Source organism: Sphaerodactylus townsendi, linkage group LG13 (assembly GCF_021028975.2).
Source record: "Sphaerodactylus townsendi isolate TG3544 linkage group LG13, MPM_Stown_v2.3, whole genome shotgun sequence".
Taxonomy (NCBI): Eukaryota; Metazoa; Chordata; class Lepidosauria; order Squamata; family Sphaerodactylidae; genus Sphaerodactylus; species Sphaerodactylus townsendi.
Window position 1 is genome coordinate 34,829,220 of NC_059437.1, and position 23,793 is coordinate 34,853,012.

At 41.4% G+C, this 23,793-nt stretch overlaps 1 protein-coding gene across 2 annotated transcripts; it reads left to right on the forward strand.

The window, feature by feature from the left end:
- On the forward strand, positions 1 to 23,598 carry PRR14L (proline rich 14 like). Of its 2 annotated transcripts, XM_048514957.1 has the most exons (10): positions 1 to 110; positions 1,278 to 1,427; positions 3,459 to 3,995; positions 5,693 to 5,777; positions 8,118 to 13,401; positions 16,489 to 16,557; positions 16,965 to 17,121; positions 17,739 to 17,845; positions 19,087 to 19,158; positions 20,579 to 23,598. In XM_048514957.1, the coding sequence occupies exons 3-10, from the start codon at positions 3,555 to 3,557 to the stop codon at positions 20,859 to 20,861; spliced, it is 6,498 nt and encodes a 2,165-aa protein (XP_048370914.1). In that variant the 5' UTR covers positions 1 to 110; positions 1,278 to 1,427; positions 3,459 to 3,554; the 3' UTR covers positions 20,862 to 23,598. The 2 variants fall into 2 exon arrangements, with proteins under 2 accessions (XP_048370914.1, XP_048370915.1); XM_048514958.1 differs by lacking the exon at positions 1 to 110 and having other exon boundaries at positions 1,396 to 1,737.
- The last annotated feature ends 195 nt before the right edge of the window (positions 23,599 to 23,793 follow it).

Here is a 23,793-nt window from a genome sequence, read left to right on the forward strand (position 1 = left end):
GATAGTTCTTTTCCACCATATTTTCACAACATCCCTGTGAGGTGGGTTAGGTTGGTGATGACTGATCCAAAGTCATTCAGCTTCATGGCGGAGTGAGGATTTAAACCAAGGTATCCCACCACTGTATGATCTTATAACGTTGTTTAAATTGAACTCTCAGGTGGTATATGTGCATTGTTAGCACTGCAAAGATTCATAGGATTGATTTAAAATAGAGAGATTTTGAAATCTTTCATATGTCAGGCATTTCGTTTATCTTGTGGTTTCATCTGCTTTATGTGTAACTTTATCATGCTATAAGTCATATGGGCATTGCACCAGTGTGTTAATACATAGCAGTGTAGAGTGAGTGCGAAGCTGCACAAGTCCTTCCATTATACTGTCACAATTAAATCAGGCTCCAAGCAAACATTGCACTGGCATGCTAATATTATCACACAGCTGCTGGGTCCATATAGCGGCCCAGTTTAAGGACTAATTCATTTGTGATGCAGGTGAGGCAAAGATCTCTGTGAAACTTTGGATGGGCTCAGACTCTTGTTTAAACTGTGCAGCAGCCTGGCATGGGTTTAGTTTGCATAGCAAGGATCAGCTGCCTTTTTCCATATTATGCTGATTTGTTAGCTAAGCACAAATAACTGCTTAGACAGATTGCAGCACAGCAAAATGTTGAGCCCTTGCACAGGGGATGTTCAGGGTTTTCTCAGCATCACATTAAAATACGGGCCAAGGCACAGTTGCCCCAGGCTGTTCTTGAAGTAGATCTTGTGCAATTCTGTGTGGTAGATGAGGATGTATTCCTGCTTGCTGTTCTGCTTAGACCAATTGGTTGTATTTTAATCTTGCTCTTCTTTGAAAGAGCTCAAGGAGGCATGGGGGGGGGGAGTTTCCCCCTCCCCTGTTTTACCTTGCCAACAGCTCTGTGAAATAGGCTAGACAAAACCCAACTGGCCTAAAGTCACCTAGTAGAGATGAATACAATACAAATGAAGTAAACTACAGTTTAGGGCCTCAGATCATGAAGGGTCTCTACATTTAAAAAATCACAATTTTGGGGAGAGTGTAATGCTATGGGGTCTCTGACATAGATTCTATTATGGCTTCATTGTATCTTAATTGAGCCCAGCATTTTCACAGCAAATGCACATTAGAACCTGGGTCTCCCTCACCCAAATCCAACACTCTAAGCACTGCTTTGGTCCTATTTCATTCTGGTTATTAAATTATTTAATGTGTCCTCCCCCCCCCCCAACTTAAACGTATACCTTACTATCAAGGAAGACGGATGGCGAACAAGCGAATTGATGTGCCTCCATCGTCAGATCTCTATGATACACAGGTAATCCCCGGATGAGGAAGTGTTGCGACCATAGAGAGGAACAGCGAAGAACGGTCTGATGGTGGAGGTAGCCGCGGCCTTCGCTCAGGTAAAAAGGGACGAAGCGATGCATACTGAAGACAACTTCCCTTTTGCGTAGTTCTCTCCAGTTTTTACACGCTCCGGAAAAGGAGCCATCTAACGGGAGGAGGCCAGCTACCCTTTGCAGCCCTACTCTAAGACCTGGCCCTGGGGAGTGCAAGGACGGACGGAGATCGGCCGACTCTTCCTGCTCGAGAGTGGGATGGCCGCGCCTGTCAGGCTTGGGTGGCTGGGGCGGGGATGCTGTGGGGGTCTCCTGGAACCTGTCGGGTCTTCAGTCTTGACACCTGGCAGTGAAACGAGCCTTCCGCCTTCAGGTCAGTTTCAGTAGCGCTTTCTGATCCCACTGTGGCTTTGGCGGGTCTTGATTGGAGAAGGAATGGCTGCTAAGGTCTGATGTGGCACAGGGGGTACGTGGAAGGATGTCGAAGAGGGGGCCTTCTCAGATTGCAGAAGCTGGTGCGTGGGACCCAGGCTGTGAGGTTCCAGGGAACCCATTCTGGAGTCTGGGGCCTGGGCAGGTACCCCACTTCCCTTTAAGGGAAAGTATCCTGAGGTAGGAAGGGATGGGGGAAGTACATCAAAAGATGGCAGTTGACATGGTGAATTGAGGTTAATGTCCTCAAAGGAAACATGGAATTGGGGTGGGGGTGTCTTCATAAGATATGTGGGATGTTCACTGTATGTATCCAAAACGTATCTGTATGAACTTCGCTGTTTCCTTCAGTGAAAAAGGGATTTTTATGTTCATATTCATTGATGGGGGAAAAACATGTTTCTTGCTATGCTATACTGTGTTCATATCATTCACTGATGGAAAAACATTTCTCTTTCTATGGTAGTTAAAAATCTACACAATGGACCACTGCTGGTTTGCAGAAAAATGTGGAAAAAATTGAAGTGAGATGCTAAAACATGCAAACCCAATGACCCGTAACAGTGATGTTTGCATATATGCTGATGTCATATTTAAAGAATGTATTTTAAAAGGTGCAAAAAAGTATGAATGGGGGCAGGGTGGAGTGAGGAGAAAATGGAGGGGAAGGAAGGCCATGTGAACTGATAAGGGTGAATGACCAGGAGGGAGAAAGATCAGTTGGTGGTAAGGGTGGAGAAGAAAGCAGAGATAGTGTAGTGACAAGAGGATGGGTAAGTGAGACCAGAGTTAGGGGGGAGGCAAAAGAGGCTAGAGGGTGAGGTAGACCTTTCCTCCCCCATGAATCCTTACAGCTCCCTCTCCTTTCCTAATATTATTTATTGTCCTTCTCACCATTCTTTTTCTAAGGAGTTCAAGCTGGTAGTGTATGGGTGGGCATCACATTTTATTCTAACAACAGTCCTCCACTGAAACTAACAACAGTCCTCCACTGAAACTGACAGTGGCAGGCCCATGGCCACTAAGTGAGTTTCAAACCCAGTTTTTCTTAATCCAAGTCCATTCCCACACTGACTGTTCTATTGTGCCTGATCGTCTCTACATTGAATTGAGTGGGGAATTCTATACATTCTTGCAGACTTTCAGATCAGATGTCTGTTTTTACCCAGATCCTTCTATCTTTGTTATTGTCAGTTCCATGTTGTAATGAGAGATATCTGAGTTAATCTAAGCAAAAAAACTTGGGTAGATCAGCAAGGAGGAAATATTTTGCAGGATATAATAGAGAAGGATTTTAGTAGTAGATGTAGATCCAGATAGGAAAGGAATGCCGCAGCTGGAGTGTCAGACTAGCATGATCTGTGATCAACTTCCTCGTCTACGTTAAAGTTCACTGAGTGACAGACTAGTTGCTCTTTCTCTGCATACTTCACAGGAATATTATTTCAATACAGTAAAGTGAGAAAAATCACATATACTACTTTGAGCTTCTTGCAGTAAGGAATGGTTAAAAATGTGAACAATAGTGGGGTAGGAAAACTTCCACAATTTATAAAAACGTTGACTCCTGGCAGCCTGCAGTACAGAAATGGAAACAGTCAAAGTGGTGTTTTCCTTGTCATATGTTTGTCAGTAATCAAATATTCACAAACTTTTTTTCAGGTGAATTCTAAAAGGTGAATCCAGCTGCCCTTATGCTCTCATCTGGTGGCGGTGTTCCTGGGAAAAAAAAGGCATGCTGACCCTCTAGACTCCTCTATGTCTGCTGTGGTACAAGAACTGTATGCTGAGTTGCCAGTTGCCCTCTCTGCTGAACTTACTGCTTTGTCTGATCCAAAGATTGTACTGGATGTGCAAGCTGAAGCATCAGCATTTGTGCTGACGTGCAGTAGTGATTTACCATCTGAGCACCAAAGAAATTATGGGTTGAAAATCTGTTCCCAGAACTCTGATGAAAGGCTGGATTGTACAGGCAAGATATCTTGCTCTGGACAGATGGAACTAATTTCTGAAGAGCCTGCAGTAAATGGAGCTCTTGTAGAAGATGCTGAGGTACAAAACAAGTGTTTACTGAAGAAAGAGTCTCTTTGTAAAAACCTAAGAGAAAGTGCAAAAGTGGCTGAAAATACAAAAGATGTTGCTGAATATGGGCTTGTACGGTATTCTCAAACCCCACAGGAAAATGGTTGTTCAAAATGGGTAAGTATCAGAAGAACATGAAAATAGAGAAATGTATGGGAGTTAGTCAAGATGAGAAGATATTGGAGACTGAGATTTTGTCTATCCATGCAGCAGTATGGGAGGAGGGGAGGTAATGAGGTAATCGAGTGTTGATATGGTAGAATGGATTGTACCACGTCAGACTACAGATGAAAGATTATGATTTTGAGAGTTTTCTTACATTAAAGACAACAGGAACATGCACACAAAGGACTAGAGTAGAATCTTTCTAATTGAATTAGAAAAAATGTAGGAAGTTTTTACATGAGAGAGTATTAAATGTGATCTTCTTTTGGCTGTCTGTAGAGGACCACTGCATTCTGGTATACACGTTGACCAAGCCTCAATCCCATCTTTGCTTTAGTCCCAGATATTTAATTCCAGTGACTTATGGTAACATGCAGAGTTTTTATAAAACTGAGTGGTTCAAAATGTTGGAGGCCAGTATAAAGAAAGATCATTTCAGACATATAAGTTGGGATTGCTTGTTCGTTAAGAATCACTGGACACTATAATTTAAACATAATGTGTGCATCCAGAAATATAATAAAGTGTATCCTGAAATTATATTGCTTGGTACTATGTTGAAATATCACATTTACAAATGGGTAGAAAAAATGCCACTAATGGTACATCTGCTTGTAATTGGAAATTATTGGTAATGTACATTGAACAAATTGCTGTGCACAACCAAATAGGTAAAAAGGCAAGCTCAGTGCTGTTAAGATGAAATCCATCAAGAAAGGGTGATTTGTTTCTAAAACATGGCTGCTTGTTAGATACTGGGTATCTCTGAGTAAGTTGAATAAGAAATTCATAATACTATGAATTTATTATCAAATTTTGTTGTGTGAAAGTTCACGCTACCTATGCTGTGGTGTAAAATAGTGAATTTTTGTATTAAAATTTTGTTTTTTAAAAGCACGGGATGAAATTTGTTGCATTTCATCAAAGGATTAACTAAAACTTGGGTTATGCAGGAGTTCTGTAATCTCCATACCTTCCTTTGAACTGAAATGCAGTGTGCGCGCAAGGGGGAAGCTGGGTTATTTAACCCCCTGACATACTGACACTTTTCTGATTGAAACAGGAAAGAAATGGGTTATTTTTCTGCCAATTTATTCAAAGCAGCTTGGATGTGTGTGCACATCCTGATCTTAACTGGGACAACAATGTGTAGGAAAGCATTCAACACAGCTCACCTTACCTCACAATTGCTGAGAAAAAAAATTGGCAACCCCCTGTGGCTGCCACTCATTTAAAGCAAAGAGGCAAGTCATAGGATCAAATTACAGATTTCCTGTGTAATGTGTAGTTTGGCCTGCGAATAAGTATTCATTTAAAATTTCATTATATTACCCCTGGTTTATATTACATATTTAAATCAGGAATTAGAAATAAATACAGCAATAAATATAAAAGTTTTAATTAAAACATCTGTGCTAAGTTGCATTTTGGTGCAGGGTTGTTCCTTTGATAAAGGTTGTTATACAAACAAATGGTTATAAAGGAGTCACTTCTATGTTTTAGAAGTCAGGTAGCATATTAACATATTTCCTGGAGGCTGGTCTTATGAGAAGGAGTATTTCGTGCTTGGGAAATGCTAATTATTTCTTCTTCTGAAGTGGAGATAGTGTTGCATCTGTGATGCTATGTGTTGTATGTTTTTATTTCAGGAGCAGTCACAGCTAAACCAGGAGGAGGGAGAATTTGTTTCAGTGTCTTCCTTTGCGGAAATAGCAGACTTTGTGCAGAATCTAGGTATGTGTATGTAGTCAGGCATTTTATCTAGGACGAGGCCCCTGGCTCCATGTTTACAGCATTAATGTGGGTTAGAGGCACTGAAAGACTCAATAAATCCATACTCCACTAACTTTTAACTGCCCCAATTGCATATATAAAAGTGTCTTTAAAATGTTTATAAGCTCATCCATCTGCTCAAAGTAATTTTACTTAGATAAATGAAGAGGTTGTGTGAAAATTCAGGCCGTTCCATTTGTTAACAAAGGATGTTTCCTGTTAACTCCCCCCCGCCCCCCGCTTTGCTCAGTTTCTGTGTTGTTTGGTTTTGTGCACTCACAAAACATTGGTAGTCAGCCAGGTTTTGGTCTTGTTCATCATTCCCTGGTTCTCAGTCTCATTAAAGGTTCTTCTCTACAACTGCCTTTCCATATGTGGGGTTTTTTATGTGCACTTCACCTGTGTGATGTGTACAGACAAGTGTACTCATTGAGTACTAACCTTGCTGTCACAATCACCACATGAGAAGAGCTGATTTGTTTGTCCTGTCATTTTCCTGTTGCTTCATTCTGCTTTGATAGAAAAGAAGCATTTGTGCTTCCTTTGGGTAGCACTTTCTATTTTTAAAATTAGGCCTACCATAAACCATAATTTAATCCAGTAAATTACAATGATTAACTTCGGATGAGATATTCTTGCTTTACCTACCTCACAAATGGTATCTGTGAGAGTTCTAAAATCTAACACAGAACACAACACTGTGCTAGAGTTGAGGTAATTACCTGCAGCCATGTTGTTTAGCTTCTGAGTTCCAAAAAAACATTGTCAGAATAAGATTTTGATAAATTTTGATGAAATCGTTGTTGTGGACCCTTCTGTACAGACTAATTTGGCAGATGTAGGAGGAGGGATTTTTAAAAGTAGGTTTCCCTTCTGTAGTTTTAGATTACATGGTCACTGGTTACTTCATTTCTCAGTTTTACCAAGTATAATATCTCTTAATGCTGCTTCCAGGTTGCACACCCAGAGTTCATAGAGCTTTCAGGTCATCATTCAGCCATTTTATATGGACATCTATGGGCAACTTTTGGTAAAGTCTTTGTGGCACAGTACAAAACAGTTGAGGTATATGTCAAGGCTATAGAAGAAAGCACTGAGTGGTACAAACATTGTAGAATTCCAAGCAGTGTCTGTTTTTCTAGGAATTTGTAACTAAGGTTCAGGAAGTTGAATCTGCAGGTTCCATTCCCCTAACTGCAGACCCTAATTCAGGTAGCTTATGGCTTTTTTAAAAATACACCTGTAATTGTGGAGGGCATTTGTGGAAGTTTAGGTCTATCTAGTCACTTTATTGTAGGTATGTGAGCACAGCTATTTAATTACATTATCAATTAATGCTTTTGCATTGACTTTATCAAAAGATCTGTTCCATTTGTGGCTCCTTCTTGTGTTTTAAATACATTGCCATGCATTAGATGCTGTGGCCCACCAGCAGAAGGTGCTGACAGAGGCAGATCTTTCCTGCCTTTTCCAGCAGCCCCTGTGAGTGCCAAAAATGGTTCTGTGGGTTAAGCAACTAACGTGAACCTCTTTTGTCAACAGCACTTCTATTGGTACAAGAGGCAGAGATGCCTGATTTTGCTCAGTTTCCTTACTGCAGTTGTTGGTGTTGCATGCCTTTTGTCCCCATGCCCCCCCCCCCCCCGATTTCTAGTGTCATCTTTTCAGAATTTACTGTAGGGAAGACAAGACAAAAATCTGCTACTGCCAACACCTTACACTGGCAGTGTTTAGGATCCAACTGTTCAGAAGCAGGAAGTCCTCAGGTTTCGCAGGAAGCGACTGCTTCCTTAGAGCTGCACCCCATTAGAAGGATGCTGACAACTTAATGGATGCTTGATGCCTTGGATGGTTTTAAGGAAACTGGAGGCACAGCAGGCCTGTGGAATTGACTGGAGCAGCTTCCAACCTCTCTCAAGGGCCTTTTCACTTGCACAAAATCTGAAGTGGCTAAGGGCATGCACAACCTGCTGTTCTGTCCTCAAAAGGAGCTAGGAGGACAATCAATGAGAATGACAGGTATGAAAGAGATCCAGCAGAAGAGGAGGACCAAGGTGCCAACACACCCCTTTCCATCTTGGCTCTGAGGCCCCAATGGGTCTCCAGGGAGGCCCTTGGAGTCAAGGAGTCCCCACACACAAATGCTTGTGCCTAGCAAGGTTACTCAGTTGCTGTTGATTCTCTGCTCCAAGTATAAAACGTGCAAGAACCTGAAAGGTGTATACGATAGTTAAAAGGTACATTCACAGGAATATGGCATGCACCACATTAATTGTTTTTCTTTCTCTTTCTTTTGTACAGAAGAAAACCCAGCAAATATGCAGATGACAACTGAAAGTCTGCCAGACTCCATAAAAGAAGCACAAGGTATGAAGGCTGATGGGACTAGGCTGTTTAGAGAGAGGAATACCAGAGTGGGTACAGGTGTTCCGCCTGAGAGGAGTGAGTGCTCAAATGTAGACAATGTCATGGCTAAGGTTGAGGTTTCAAAAAACAGCACCTTATTCTCTCACAAGCCTGCAAATGTAATGGACAATGCCTTTTCAGAAGAACATCCACAAAAAGTGGACACACCTCAAGAGATGACAGCCCATACAGTCTTATCAGCAACCTTGGGGACCTGTGTCCTTTCTGGCTCAGAGGCTGGAGGAGAAACATCATTCAATCAATATAAGGATGCCTACCCAACCCTTAATGACAATCTGCCTTTCCAGCAGGATACAAAGAACTTGCATAATAATTTACCTATTCCAGTATCAGAAAGGTTGGTTGCTATTGATGATCAACTATCAGATATGAGTTCGGAGGCCTCCAGTGTTCACTTTAAAAGTTGTTTGGAATTTGGAAGTGTGTTATGGGAAGATAATTTGAAGCCCTCTGAAGTTATGTGTGAAATTCAGGAGGAGTGCCCTCTTGGCAAGGAGGACAGCTTGAAAAGCAACACTAGTTCTGAAGCAATTGAACTTCTGGAAGTATGGGCATCTGACATAAATATGAAGATTGTGTCACCAGCCTGGAGCAATGAAGATCCATCTGCTGATGATGAACAAGAAATTAGTATTTACAAGGAACATTCCTATAGTAGTGTTTGTAAGGAAAGTTCTGAATGTCAGACATCTAATGAACATTTAGAAGATTATATAAGACCAGTCCTTTCAGAAACTGACAGCACACAAAAGGAGATGGATCAGCTCTGTGCCTTTCTCAATGATAGATGTATGGCCATTGAGATGGAAGAAAATAGGTCCTTTTTGATGGAAGCCAGCAACATCGTCTGCAAGCAAGAAACTTCTGGAGGCTTACAGAACAGTTCCATTGTAAACATTAATTCAATTCCTACGTATCATGACTCTTTGGGTGATGACACTAAATTATGTCAAGGGTTTTTACTGAAAATAGAATCCAACAGTGACACAAGGAAAGGAGTCTTGAGTAATGCTTCAGCTACACATCTGCATGCTACCAATTCTACTTTTATAATAGGCACCAACCTTGGTACTCATGAAGAAGATCATAAAAGAATTCAACTCTCTGATGAACATTCATTTACCCAGCAAAGTGATGCGACTTTCAGTAGCACTGAGTTCCTAGATAGCCTCCCTGGAGAAGAACTCCTTGGACTGTGTGCAAAATTGCAGCCAAGCAGCACTGACTGCCGCCTTCATCACAGGAGGAAGTTGCCTTCAACTAATCAGAAATGTAGTAGTTGCATCTTAACACGTGTGCCATCTAAGCTGAATGATGCCACAGCAAATACTAAAGAAGGTGAGGGACTGGAAATGAGTTGTGCATCTGTACCTCTCAGGACAGCTGGCCCTCCTAAGGAGCCTGATGTTAAGGAATGTGACTGTCCCCCTGATGAAAGTAGCTGGGATCATTTACATTCTGCTTGCTATGTGGGTGTGTCTGGCACTGGTCTATCTCAGGCTGACTCTTTAGAGTTCCATTTAGAAGATGAAAATCAGAGAGCTAATGATGGTGGTGGTGTAAATGCAGAAGAAATTCTGAATGCTGACATCAGTAGTTGCTCTCTAGAAACAAACCTAGAACAAGAACTGATTAAGGCTTCACTAGAGATTAATGACAGAATGGAAATGATGAAAAGTGTAAAAGCAAATAAAATCAGTTTTGGAAACAGCAGGAATGAAAAATCAGCAGGTGGCAGAGACTTGAATAAAACTGTCCGTCCCCTTAAATTTCACAGCTTCAAAAAAGGACAGGGCCATAAAGAATTAGAGAACTATAAAGTTCACCTTTATTCTTCTTCTTCAGATGATTTCAGTCTGAAGAGAGACCTGATCTCTGACCACATAGATTACACAAAGCAGCAGGAACATCCCATTCTGAATAAAAATCCAGGTAGTCTTCAGATGAGAGTTCAGGCCCTTGCATGTCAGGATTATCATCTTCATAGTCTAGATCCTTTTAAGCAGAAAAATGTAATCCCCAAAGAAATTAGAGTTCTAGCATGCCAGCAACATGATTTGGTTATCTCCAAAAGGCAAAAGGGAGATAATACTATTCAGACTGTGAACCATTCACTTGAAGAACCTGTCATCTTTAGTCAAGATGAGTTAGTGTGTCCAAAGAGAGACCAAGATACAACTCTACAAATTCACCCAGTGCTCTTAACAAAAAATGGTGGTCGAGAGACATTTCAGTCGTGCATGAGAGGTAATAGCTCATGGTATAAAAAAGGATCAGAATTAATCAGCAATCCTCTGAAAGGAAGGTTAATAAAATTAAACAACACTGGAATACTTTTAGAATGTTTAGGACTTGTTTCTGAACTACTAAAATCAAATAGATTCATTCAGAAATGGGGACGTCAGAGAACAACTGGATTTTGTTCTGTCCTGCGATCAGTCAGGAGGAGATCTTTGGAAATGCGAAATAGAAAATGCTTCCTAAAGGTTAGTGGTAAACCCAGATTACTTCCTAATCACAGGTCATTACTTCTGAAATCACTGATGTTTACAACAGCTGGAGGTCAGAGAACTATGGAGGGTGTGTATTCAAAATTGTTCAAGGACAGTTTTACATATATATCTTTAGGAATGCAGCCTGCTCAAAATTCAGTATCCTGTTTGCCTCAAAAAGATGAACCGTCTACTTCATTGACTCTGAATGTTTTTGACTCTTCGGTAGCAGCAGTGTCATTGGAAAGAAGAGCAGATGATTACATTCACCTAGTATTTCCAGAGGATAGCAAATCATGCTGTTCTGTCAAAGGAGTTGTATATGTGGGCTGTCTTCCTGGGAGCAAAGAGATACTAGTAAGCACCATGCATAGCATGCCAGGTGTTAAAGTAATAGGAGAAATTTTATCCATAACATTCAGTGGTCTTGAACTCTCAAAGAAAATCAAACAGTCATCTGACAATAACCAGGGACAGCGTAGTATAATAACTGAGGAAACAAAGATACCAATTCATTTGCTCAGTAAAGATTCTTCTACAGCTCTTTTGGATGTACTTCTTGTTGGGAAAGAAGAAATCATAATTCCATTTAACTCTGAAATATACACAAGGCCTTCTTTTTCCCATCCGCTTGAATGCATTTCAGAGCTTAGTTTGAATGAAGGACACCCTCATGCCAAAGATCCCTTCAAACCAGCAATTGTCAAACAGCAAGTTTTGCAACTTAAAGATGTATTTTCCTCAATAATACTAGGAACGGTTTCCAGCACCATGCCATGTCCTTCCTTAAGTGTCAGTATGTTCGAAGCCTTGGCCAAGTGGCTCAGTAGTCAAGAGAAAAATCTGCAGACCACAGAGAAGCAGGCAAGAGACCAAAGGAAGGCATTAGATTATTTGGTCAATATAAGCAGTGAGATTCCTGCTTACAAAACAATTCCTGAACGAGGAAATTCTCCAACATTTATGAAGAATACTACGGAAGAGGAAATGGAGCAGAGTTTAGCTGAGTGCACTACTTTTTCTGATGCAGGTAGTCAGCAATGGGGGCCAAAAGATAAGGGCGAGGCAGAGAACCTCTTCAGGCAGAGATCCATCAGAATTGGATATTTTTCAGCCAGCTCTTGTAATACAGCAGTAGCATTGAGTGCTGGGAAGCCTGAGGATTCTACATGGACTCTGTTGGTGGGCAGTATTGTTGAAAACAATGAGGACAAACACCCTTGTAGCACTTTAAGGGACTCTAAAAGGCCAAAAAGATCCAAAGAATTAATTGTGTTCGACTATATGGAGGCCAAGGATTTGGAGGCCAGAGGTCCAAGCCTTTGCTTCAGGAACCAACAATCAACCAGTGTCGACATTCCTGTAGCTCCGATCCTTTGTACGTGGTCACAAGTTTCTGGCTTTTGGCTTGGCGGAATCCAAGTTGGAAATGCACATAAAATAAGCCAATCTCTTCCATTAAGGAGAAAATCAGGGAATATGTGTAAGAAGGGTTGCATGCAAGCCCATTTCAAGGTGAGAAGAAAAAGTAGCCAAATTAAGAGTTCTGCTTTCCTAAAACATCTTTTAGAGATTGTTCCCAATAATAAATTTAAGCTTATTAGCTCAGTACATTTAGCCATGAAATCAGCAGCCACAGAAAACAAAGCAGCTGTGATGTGGGGCCCAACACCAACGCAAAGAGCCAACCAAAACAGCTTGGTAAACATTTCCAGGGTTAGTGGACATACCAAAGACCCAGCTGTCCTAAAGAGGCTGTCTGCATTAGCCTATAATTTGCTGGTCCCTTCAACAAATCCTCAGATGTTCAAGCTATCAATGAAGTCCAAAGATCTTTTCCCTATAACTGAACAGAACAGCCAACTCAGAAGAAAAAAGCTACTGAAAGTATTTTCCTGGGTTAACATGAAGTTAAATTCTCCATGGATTAAGGGCAGCAAGTACTCGACCAAGATGTTCAACTCTCAGTCTTTGGCACTTTATACTGTAGATTCAAGAAATGTGTCTGGCATAGAGCCAAGCAACAGAATTCCCCTGACATCCAGTACTCCCACCTTTCCAATTTCTTTTCATATAGAAATGGGCTCCAGTCCTGTGTGGAGCACCCTGGGAATTACATCCTTGCACAGTGTAACTAACAGGATGGCTTCAGGAGAGCCAGAAGTTTGCCAGCCTTCAAAATGGACCTTTTCTTCCCACCTGTCTCAAAGCAGCTTGGGTGAATTTCCAGTCTACGAAAGTCCCTGTATTTCAGCAGAGTCTGGCATTGCGTCAGCACCTCTACATGCAGCAAAGGACAGCAGAAGATATGCTGTAGCTCAGAGGAGTCCAGGCTGTTCCATGCTTGGCCTGCAGACAGTACTAGCATTGTCTTCCCCTGGATGTTATAGGGTGTGGACGAGAGAAAGAAATCTAACCAGTCGAATCCCAGCTATTCAGAGGCTGACTGTGCTTCAATTTGCCCAGGGCTTGAAAGGGTTAAAATGTTCCTCTTCTGTATCAGCTGACCTCTTCTCTTCCTTGCCCTATTTGCTGGGTAGGGCACTGTCCATATGGAGCCAGCATGGTCCTTCCACCTGTCCCACCGAATTCACTCTTCTCCATTCCAATCGCTGCAAGTGGCAGCCAGTCACTACCGCAACTACAAGTCTGGGCCTCGGGAACAGGTAAAACCTCATCCACCTTATTTTTGAAAATCAATCTGTTCAATTGTGTGCTGTCTCTTGGGAGGGAGAGGGAAAAGAGTTAGGTATTAGAGGAATAGACTTGGGTTCCACTTTTTTTTTAACCTTGTGTGTACTTCTTGTTGGTTAAACTTCCACACACAGAGATGGCTCCCTGCAGCACTCTGCATTGGCAGCTGATGTAGACTTAGGCTTTGTTGCTTTAATTTTTGACCAACCACTAACTCTGTTTTTCTCCCTCCTGGCCATACATAACACACCTCGCGCCAGAACATTTATTGCGGAAAGGTGAGCTACCTCACTAATACTTTTTCAGAATCTGGCTGCAGAGCTACTGGATTTTTGAGGTAGGAGAAAGATTTTGGAGATCTGAGCCACCGGAGCACCTCTTAACCATGCAAAATGGATTCTGAACCAAAAGTTGTGCCCTGATTTAGAGCAATAGTCATTCCCCAGGGGCTCCAACCCACCCAGTTTTTGATTATTTGATGAAGGGAGCTTTAACATTTGAAATTTTGTTGGTCTTGAAGTAATGTTGGTCTTCTCCTGCAGACCAGCACAGCGTCCTACCTGAAGCTTTGAATAAGATAATTTTTGGGCCTTGAGGGATTTGTAAATTGTTGGGCATCATCCAAGCTGTAGCTCAGCGAGGAGTTTTTGCCTGAGGTAGAACAGAAGGTTGCAGAAAGATTAAATAATGCATTTCCTTCTGCTAAATGCAGGAAAGGAAAGATGGTCTTTCTGGTTTTTGAAGCCATGGATGACTGAAATGATAAGTAGGATTTTTGCTCCACTCTAACAAAAGCCTTAATTAACTTGTTTCCCCCTTTATGGGTTTGTTACCCCTGGGCCTTTGTCAAACCACAATATGAACTTCTGAAATGTTAACCGATCTGTAATGCTGCATTTCTTATGGCCATAATGGAAAAAAATGGCCAGCTGCTATGCCTAGAATTGTCTCTCTGAAAATATCTGTTGCATCTGACATAGCCACAGTTGTATTCCAGCTACATTTGTGCTGCCAAGTAAAACAAAAATTGGAAAGCTAATAGAAGTCTAAAATTAATTTGCTTCTATGAGTGCTTTAAAATGGGTTTAGCCCAACACATAAACATGGGGAACTGCCTCATTGGAATACTGGTTTATCAAGTCCAGAATTGTTTACTGTGACTGGCAGTGGCTCTCCAAAGTCTTGAACAAAGATCTTTTCAAATCCTACCTATCCCTTGAACCACCTGGGAGCTTCTGGATAGAAAACTGGTGCTCTGCCACTAAACTATGGATTTTCCCACAAGTATTGAGTCCCTTGACAGTGATCAGGTTTTGGTCTACACTAAACACACGAAGTAAGCATGAAACAAATGACAAAATATGTTTTAACTGTAACACCCTGATTTAGGACACCCATGTTGCAAAGAAATGTGCGTGGGCTCATCTCTTCCTTTCGGGCAGTTCTTCTATATGATCTCTTGCACTCCAGACTTCCAAGGTTGTATATAGAAAACAAAATCCTATTTTTTCACTCTGAGGTTCTTATAATTTTGGCTTGGGAAACTTGTAACTTCTGATGAGCATATAATAATAGACAGAAACCTCTTTGGCTTCTAGTGAAGTCAGTGGGCAAGATGCTGCCAAAATTTCTTTGAAGTTCACATAATTTTGGCACCTTAATTATAAAAGGATTCTAGTTGCTCTTGAATGCTGAGAAGAGATTGACTTTATTTTATTGGGTGTGACTCAAACACATTTGCAAAGGGAAACCCTCTTCCAGTAGCTCTGTGGAAGCATAGATGTAAGAGCAAGCCAAGGAAATGTTGATAGCCTTCTGCTCCTAATGTATTCAAGTGAGGTACTATTAATTTCTTAGGAAAGGAATAAAGAATTCAGCCATTTTACATTCATTCTTAAAAACAGACAAATAGAGGAGTATTTGTCCAAATATGTAATCTAAGCACAAAGAAGCCCTTAGCAATGATGAGAGCCTCACCTCTCCTTGCAGTCATTTGTATAGTGCAACATTTAAGAAAGTGTAGATTTGTAAGGGTGGTGCTGATTCCTAAAACTAGCCCTCACTAAGAAAAAATGGGCTGTTTGTACAATGTATTGCTTAATGTGCTATAAGAATGAGCCAGGCTTGCCCTGCTGGGTAATTAAGGCTTGCCCTGCTTGGGTTATTAATGAATAAAAGAGGCATTCTGAAGCCCATTGCATGGACTTCTTCCATTTGTTTACTTAATTCTAGCTGGCTTCTTGGCTGGGCAGGGCATGTTAGCAAGGCTGCTCCAATAACATTCAGGGCTGAAGCTCCCATCTTCTTGTGATAAAGTCTTGCTTTGGAACAAACTGGGTGCTTTCCCAAAAGCAGTTCTGTTGGCATTAAAATTGGTGGCTTGGCTCTTGTCATGCGGCACCTCCAACTGGTCATGATCACATATGAGACATCCGAACCCTAGTAGGATGGCAGTAATTAAAATGCTAGCAGGAAAGACCTATCTGACCATTCTACATGCCTTTGATCAGAGTTTGGAAAGGGGACAGTTTTGTTGTCTGTCCTGCAATCAAGCCTCTCTTGGTTTCAGGCTTTAGGAGCCCTGGTCTAAAAATTATAATAGTCTTGAACTTTACAGGCTGCAGGAGCAGCTGCTTCCAACAATGATTATCTAGTATTAGTTTAAAAGAATTCTTAAGTTCATGCAGAGTAGTAAATAACTGGGACTCTAAGCTGGGTCCTGCTCTTTCTCTGCCCATCTCTGTTAGCAGAATGTTTGCTCATCTCATCAGTTAGAAACGCTTCAAAAAGATTGGAGGAATAAAGGAACTGTGCAGTTAATTGGGATGGAAGGTTTTGGACACACTTGTTGCTTGTGCTGCTAGGCTTCCTTTGTTTAATAGCTTACTCACTTAGCATTTTCCTTTTTTTAAAAAAGCAAAGAAAATATCATTTGAACCATTACTGGTAGGTCTGACACTTCTTGACACATGGGGTATAGAGATGGGGATCTCTCCTTTTTAGTACTGTATAGTTCTGACTTCTTCTTGTTTGTGGTTTGTTTTTCTTCTGTGCACCAGCTCTGCCATGTTGCCCCATGTGCCTGACCAGGTTGTTGACGTTCCCAGGATCGTGCCTGACAAGCTGAGGTAAGTGGGATCTTTGAGGCTCTTCCACTTTGGGTGCCTTTTTTCTTTGCCCATTAGGCTCCTTACACAAAACTTGAGGTAGCCCTAGCAGTACAGATGTTCTGAATGGGGCTGGCTTCTTTCTTTCCTGTCCTGTTGCCTCTTCACTGTTCAGCCTTTGTTGCACTATCCCTCAACTCCACTGCCTGATCTTGTACTCCTCATATATGCTATTAGCTCCATCATGACCCATTACACTGCCTGGTCACCAAGTTTCACCTCCTGTCTAGCTATCCACTTCCCACATCCCTGCTGCCTTTAATCCTGTTACTTACTTGACCCACCAGGACCACACCTTGATGCTGTTTCCAAAGCCGCTTCATTGCTATGTAGCATTAATTAGACATTTTAAAACCTTTCTTCCCTAGGTTGGAACCATACTTCTCTGCGTCATTACCAACATCTTGCTCAATTCCAGAACCTGAGCACTCTCCTCTGGGAGACTTGGCACCTGAATTTCAGGTCCACCTATTGAACAATGTTTCTGTCTCTGTGCTGCCTACAACTAGTACTCAGTTGGAAAAAGTAAGTTTCATATTGGAAATATGTAAGGAGCCCAAAGTGGTGAACAAGTTTGGTAGTATAAGGAATTATGCTTTGTTACTCTGACCTGTTTTGTAGGAAAGGTGAGGGGAATGTGTTATCGTGTAACAGAAATGGTATGCCAAAAAATGGTTTAGATCAGAACCAACACCCCAATAAGAATTTGGAGTTGGAGAAGGGGGTAGTTGGCTTATTTAATCATATATCTCCTTCCTGTCCTGTCCCCCCCCCCACCCCTCATTATAGGTTGTTTGTAAGGATTACTCAGATAACATGTGAATATCTTTGAGCACACAGAAAAAGTGTTGTGTAAGTGCCAGGTAGTCTTAGGTGGGTGCAGGGGCTGTATGATGGGTTTAATTGTAGTTCAGATTCTCACTTGGTTGTGGAGCTTGCAGAGTAGTCTTGAGTAAGCTGCCTCTCTGTCTTATTTATCTTGCACAGATTTTTGTGGGAGGGAGATCAAATGGCATAGCCCCATGTATGCTTTTCTGAGCATACAGTGGTGACATAAGGATGTAATGTTTTACTTACTTCATTGGGGATCCTGCTATTTCAGGGACTATTGTAGTTATATAACCCTCTCTTTCTTTTGCTAGGCAAAATTAGAAAAGAGGCCAAAGAAGGTTTCTCAGATTCGAATTCGAAAGACTATTCCTAGACCAGATCCCAACCTCACCCCGATGGGACTTCCTAGACCAAAGAGGTATAGTAAACTCTGTACAGAATAAAGCAGTACCAAAATTCTGATCTAGAAGACTGAATGAAAAATGCCTTGAAAAGCACCTTGCTGATTTCGACATATACAAACAGATTAAAGCAAAGGCATTTGAAAGACTACCAGGTCAGGGCTTGGGTTGAAAAACAGGAATGGAGCTAAGGTGAGACACCCTTATTGGGTCTTCTGAGGTCCATGAGGAGGGCACAGGGGCAAAGTTGGAGAGGAATTGTTGGGAATCTCCTTGTTCCTTCACTTCTTTAAACACTCTTCAGAACTGGTTGTGGTGGATTTTCCAGGCTGTGTGGCCGTGGTCTGGTGGATCTTGTCCTAATGTTTCACCTGCACCTGTGGCTGGCATCTTTAGAGGGGTATCACAGAGAGAAGTGTGCCACTGGATGCAGTGTGTAACACACTTCTCTCTGTAATTTGCCAGCCACACAGCCCGGAAAACCCACAACAACCAACTAACTAACTCTGATTATCTTTAATGTACAGATGTAGCTGTAAATGGAATTTGTTTTCCCAGCCCTGACTAACCAGGATTCCTTTGTGTAAGTGTGCGCCATCACGTCACAAATGACTTATGGCGACCCCATGAAACTGAACCAAATCCTAAGGATTAACATGACATATTAAATGTTGCAAAGATTACATTGTAAGATCCTAGTTTCAGCAAGGCATATCTCAATAGTACAGGCCACAGCCCCTAATGATTTATCCAAGTAATTTTGTGAATCATGTAGTGCAACTCTGTTGTCTCGATAAAAAAAGCCCTCTTGAGTAATTCAGTTTTGCATAGTTCATGGAAAATCAGGAGAGTGAGAGTAGGAGCTTCAGGCAGGCCATTCCATAAAATGGATCCCACAATGCAGAAGGCATGTATATGGGCAGAGGCTGGGGGAGAACAATGAAAGTCACTGATTTTCAGTTAGCTTAACAAATGCCTAAGACTAAGAAAGGCTCTGGAAGTTCTGCTGTATCAGTGGAGGCATGTTGAAAATGGAGTGGGTAACTATTCTACCCTCAGTTGAGGTCCTAAGCCTCTTCTGGAGGATGGGAGAAGTTGCTTGTTGCCACATGTTCTGCTCCACATGAGGCGCAAAATGAACTATCTTGGCACCAGATTTAATTGACCTTTTGAATGGCAAAGACAACTGCAACCAGCATCGAACTATTTTGTGGGTTGAACTATGGATGATCTTAAGCCTCCTGCTTCTTTCTTTCAGGTTAAAGAAGAAAGAATTCAGTTTAGAAGAAATATATACCAACAAGAACTACAAATCTCCTCCTGCAACCAGGTGGGATAGGCTTAAGTAGCTACATAATGGTACAAAGACAACAGCTTCAGAACAGACAAGTGTAAATATATTAGCTGGCTATATGAAGACTCAGAATAGCATGAGCTGAATAAGCTCTCCACTGTATGTGTGCAGTAGTTGAAGTTAACAAGTTAACTGAGCCTGAAATAATAATTCTGGTTTTAATGTTGAAATGGAGCATAGGGACAACACTTTGTACTTCATGTTTGAATCCTCTTTCTCCCTGCCCTCTGTTTAAGTTGCAATGTTCCTGTCATTGGCTAAAGATCCTGTGCTTTTGGAGCACAGCCCTGAGAGATTTCATGTAGATGTCATCATGCCAGCAAGAACATCTAAAAGGTGTGCTAACACAGTGCCAGTGGGTACTATGGCACTATTGATACATTGGTGCCCAATTCTGTCTTTCCCAAGGCAAAGAGCCAATTCACACTGAGAGCCAGTGATTAAGAGCAGGTGGACTTTAATCTGGAGTGCTAGGTTTAATTCCCCACTTCTTCATATGAGCGGTGGAGTCTTATCTGGTGAACCAGATTAGTTTCCCCACTCCTATATTCTCCCACTCCTACATTCCTGAGTGACCTTGGCCTACTCACAGTTGTCTCAGAACTCTCAGCCCCACCTACCCCACAAGGCATCTGTTGTGGGGAAAGGAAGGGAAAGGAGTTTGTAAGTCCCTTTGAGTCTCCTTACAGGAGAGAAAGGGGATGGGATATAAATCTAAACACTTCTTCTTTCCTACGTTCAGGAGTAGCAAGAGCTTCAGAAGTGCCCAGCAGCTATCACCATTGTGCCTGGAGGAAGCCCCACTTAGAAACAGCTGTCTCCATCATAGGAGGGTGCTAGGCTTTAAACTTCCCATCATATTATAACTGGGCACAGTCCACAATGACATCCATTTTGTTGAAGTATCACTCAGGATTCTAAAAATTCCAAAAGTGCTCACAAGATCAATAAAATTGTGATCACTGTCTGGGGGGCTGGATAATTGTTGACAGTATTTTTTAAAAAGTAGTTTGTGGCTTGGAATTTTGAGGTAAAAAGATCTGCTTGCCAAAATTTTGGAAAATGATTAGTACTATATTTGTATACATTTGTATTCTACTAGTATTCAAATTGTTTCATATAATTAATTACCACACTAATCCTTTCAACAGCCCTGTAAAGTAGGTTGGTATTATCTGCAGGTTGATGACTAGGTCTAGGGGTCATTTAGTGAGTGTGTGCTTAAGATGAGATTTGATCTGGGGACTTTCCAGCACCCACCAGATGCTAATTTTCTAAGCTACTCTGCTACACCATCTAAGAATTCCATAGCCAATGTTAAGTGTCCCATTGAATCTTTTCTCTGTGATGATTCTTTGGTCCTTAGGAAATTTTTGTATTCTAATATTATTCCCAGGTGCCTAGAAACTATCTTTGAGGAGCCAAAGGAGAAAAATGGATCCTTGATCTCCGTCAGCCAACAGAAGAGAAAGCGGGTTTTGGAGTTTCAGGACTTTACCATTCCCCGGAAGAGAAAAGCTCGCAGCAGAGTCAAAGTGATGGGTAGTTTCACCCGGGCACAAAAAGCAGCCTTGGAGGGAAGAGAACTTGATTCCCTTCTGATTCAGAAACTAACAGACCTTGAAACTTTTTTTGCCATGGAGGAGGAACGGGAGCAAGGGCATGCACCTGGGAGTTGAGGGAACCATGTAGAAATGGCTTAAGACAGTGATTCAATGTGCTTGGAAGGACCCTTACCAGTTTTCCCATACCATCTGCTCACCTCTGATACTCACAAATTAGCTGTTGGTTATGGATCTTAAGGTGCCTATATAGAATTTTTAATTGCTGGAAGAGAGCCCGTCATTTTCCATAATGCATTCAGTTGACTCTGGAAATTATTGTTAACATCTGTGGTTTTAAGATTTTTTTTGAAAATCAGTGGGGCAGATTCAAGGCTGAAGTAACACATCTTCAAATATGGTAGAATTCTAAGAGCTTGTGAACCTTGTACATTTATTTGCATCCACTGCTTTTCTCCTTAGTGGCTCCAAAACATTGTGACTGGGGTGTAGGGAACACAAAGTACATTTATATAGGCACCTCATGTTGAAGTAAGGCCTGCACATAAAAAGTGTGGTGCTTCCGTCCTCTTGCCCCCGGAGGTGTCGGGCAGCAGGACCTACCTGTGAGACCCAGAGCTTAGCAAATTGCACTTTGTCTTTTGTTTGCTGCATGAGGGTACCTCATAATATGTGATGTCATGCATATTTTAAATCATGCATTATAAGGGTACAGATTTTAGTCCTGTCTGAGATTACTTTAGCTGTTTTAAATTTTTCTCGCAGATCTGAAGACATGCAAGAAACAGCTGGTAACCTGAGCTCAGCCTCGTTCTGTACTATTTCTCCACAGTGTTGGGTTGCTAGCACTGATGAATTTAAGGATGGAAGGTTTTTAATTTTTGTTTAAAAGAAGAGAGCTGAAAGGCCTCAAAAATGTGTCTCCCTCCCACCCCAATCTCCCTTTTATGGTTCTTTAAAATTCAAACGTTATCTAGCTTGTCTGACAGAACAAATTGGTCTCTTGATTGTGGTTAGCAATCTATTATCATATCCTGTATCCAGTTTAGTAAGCAGGCATACCCTAACCTTTCTTCCGTAAAGGGAATGCTGCTGCCTTCTTTCAGATTCTGTTAAGTTTTTTATTTGACTGTTTCACATCATGAACAGCTGTGATCAGGTACTTACTGTCTGCAGTGCCTATACATGCAATTTGAGCCAGGCTTAACAGCAGAAATGCTCAATGATTGTCTCCCACTTTTGCATCTCAGATTTTGTACTTTGTGCCTCTGTTCCCCATGGATAGGTTCCTGTTACCTCTTGAATACATAACTCCAGTACCCAATTTATATGAAGCCATGCTAGAGAAAGCTTAGCCCTTTTTTCTTAAAGGAAATGCTGCTGCCCTCTTGGGATGCAAATGATATGCTATCATCTCTTTTCTCTGCCAGTCCTGTGTTTTAAGAGCAGGCACAGAACTGAAATCAGCCAATGTAGCCTGTGGACTCCTGGGCCTTAAAGCAAGAAGTGGAAGGGCAATGAATGCCACTCTGTGCCTGAAATGCAAAATGGATTTCTGCTCTAGACCCATCTGCATGGATACCTTGATAGTTTCCTCCCCCTATAATCAAGATAAGAACTGAAAATAATTATTTTAATAGCCAGTAAATAACAAGATGCATTTGCAAATCAATTGGCTCTCAAGGCCATCAAGTAATAGCTTCATCATGGGTAGAACTCCACCCCTGAATATTTTTTATCTTAATATGTTGGGAGCACTGATCTGAATCATTTTTAGAAGTATGTTTAAAACCATTTTGTCCCATAGTGGGATTTTATAACACACTGGTACAGACTCTAATGTGGAAACTTTGTCAGGTTCTGGTGTGAAACTATGTAGCTAAACTGGTGTTCCATTAGTGCCAGGCAGGGAGAATGCTTTAAGCATGATTCTGGTTTCCACTGTGAGTTTTTTTTTAATGTTTGAGGTTTTGTTTTTAGCACTGTCTCTTCCTTTGTAACTGTTTTTATAAAGCTGCAACAGGAAATGCTATAACTATTTCTGTTCAGAAAACAGTGCTGAAGATATTCTCCCTCTGAGGCAGGTGGACATCTTGCTTGGGTGATTCCCACTCCTTTCTTCAGGGAGGCAGGATCCAATTCTTTCCATTTCCTGTCTCCCTTCTGCAGTTCTTATGGATGTTTCATGGCTCTAAAACTCGGTGACGGGTATGTGTTCTCAAAGTCCCCACAGCCAGTTTTCTGGGAACAGCATAAGTGTTTTCATTGTTGATAACAGCATCTGCCGAAACTCCCTGTACTCGAAAGAGAAATTGAGGATATTCCCTTGGAAGGCTGCCTTCAGACAAAGCCCTTCTAAAATGTGGGCAGTGCAGGGGAAAGAAGACAGGGATGTTGGTTGCTTGTTTTGATATTCAGTACAATCATGGGTGAGGGGAGGGAACTAGCATAATAGACATAAAATCCCCCCTCAAAAAACACCTTAAGAAAACTATAGTATCATTCTTAGCAGTGGGGCACAAAACAGAATAATATTTTTACCCCTTGCAATTGCCAGTAGAATTCTTATTATGGGATTTGCCAGACCTCTGCTCAGCAGAGGCATCAAGCATTCGAATGTTTTCATCTATCAAGTTGTTCTGGTTGATGTTGGATTAAGAGCTCAGTGATGATTGTAGTTCATGATTAAGAACAGCTTGTGAAAAATGCTTGTTTGAATACTTCATGTTAAGAAAATACTGAAAGGAAATTTGGACACATACTTTATCATGCCATTTTTTTTTAGATTTCGATATGCTTCAAATTTTAAATCTGATTTTTCCTATGTGCTTAAATTAAAAAAAAATCAAGTGTACATCAAAGGCAATTCTATGTTCATTGTTGTTTGTGTTTATATTCTATCCTGTACACACCTCAAGGAGAAAGAAAACATGGGGTTGGCAGTTGGAAGGAGCTTGATGTGGCCTCCCAGTTGTTAACCCAAACACAAGGATCTTGTTTTTAGGGAGCAGGGGTGTGGTCTACACACATGCCCTTTTTCCTATGATGC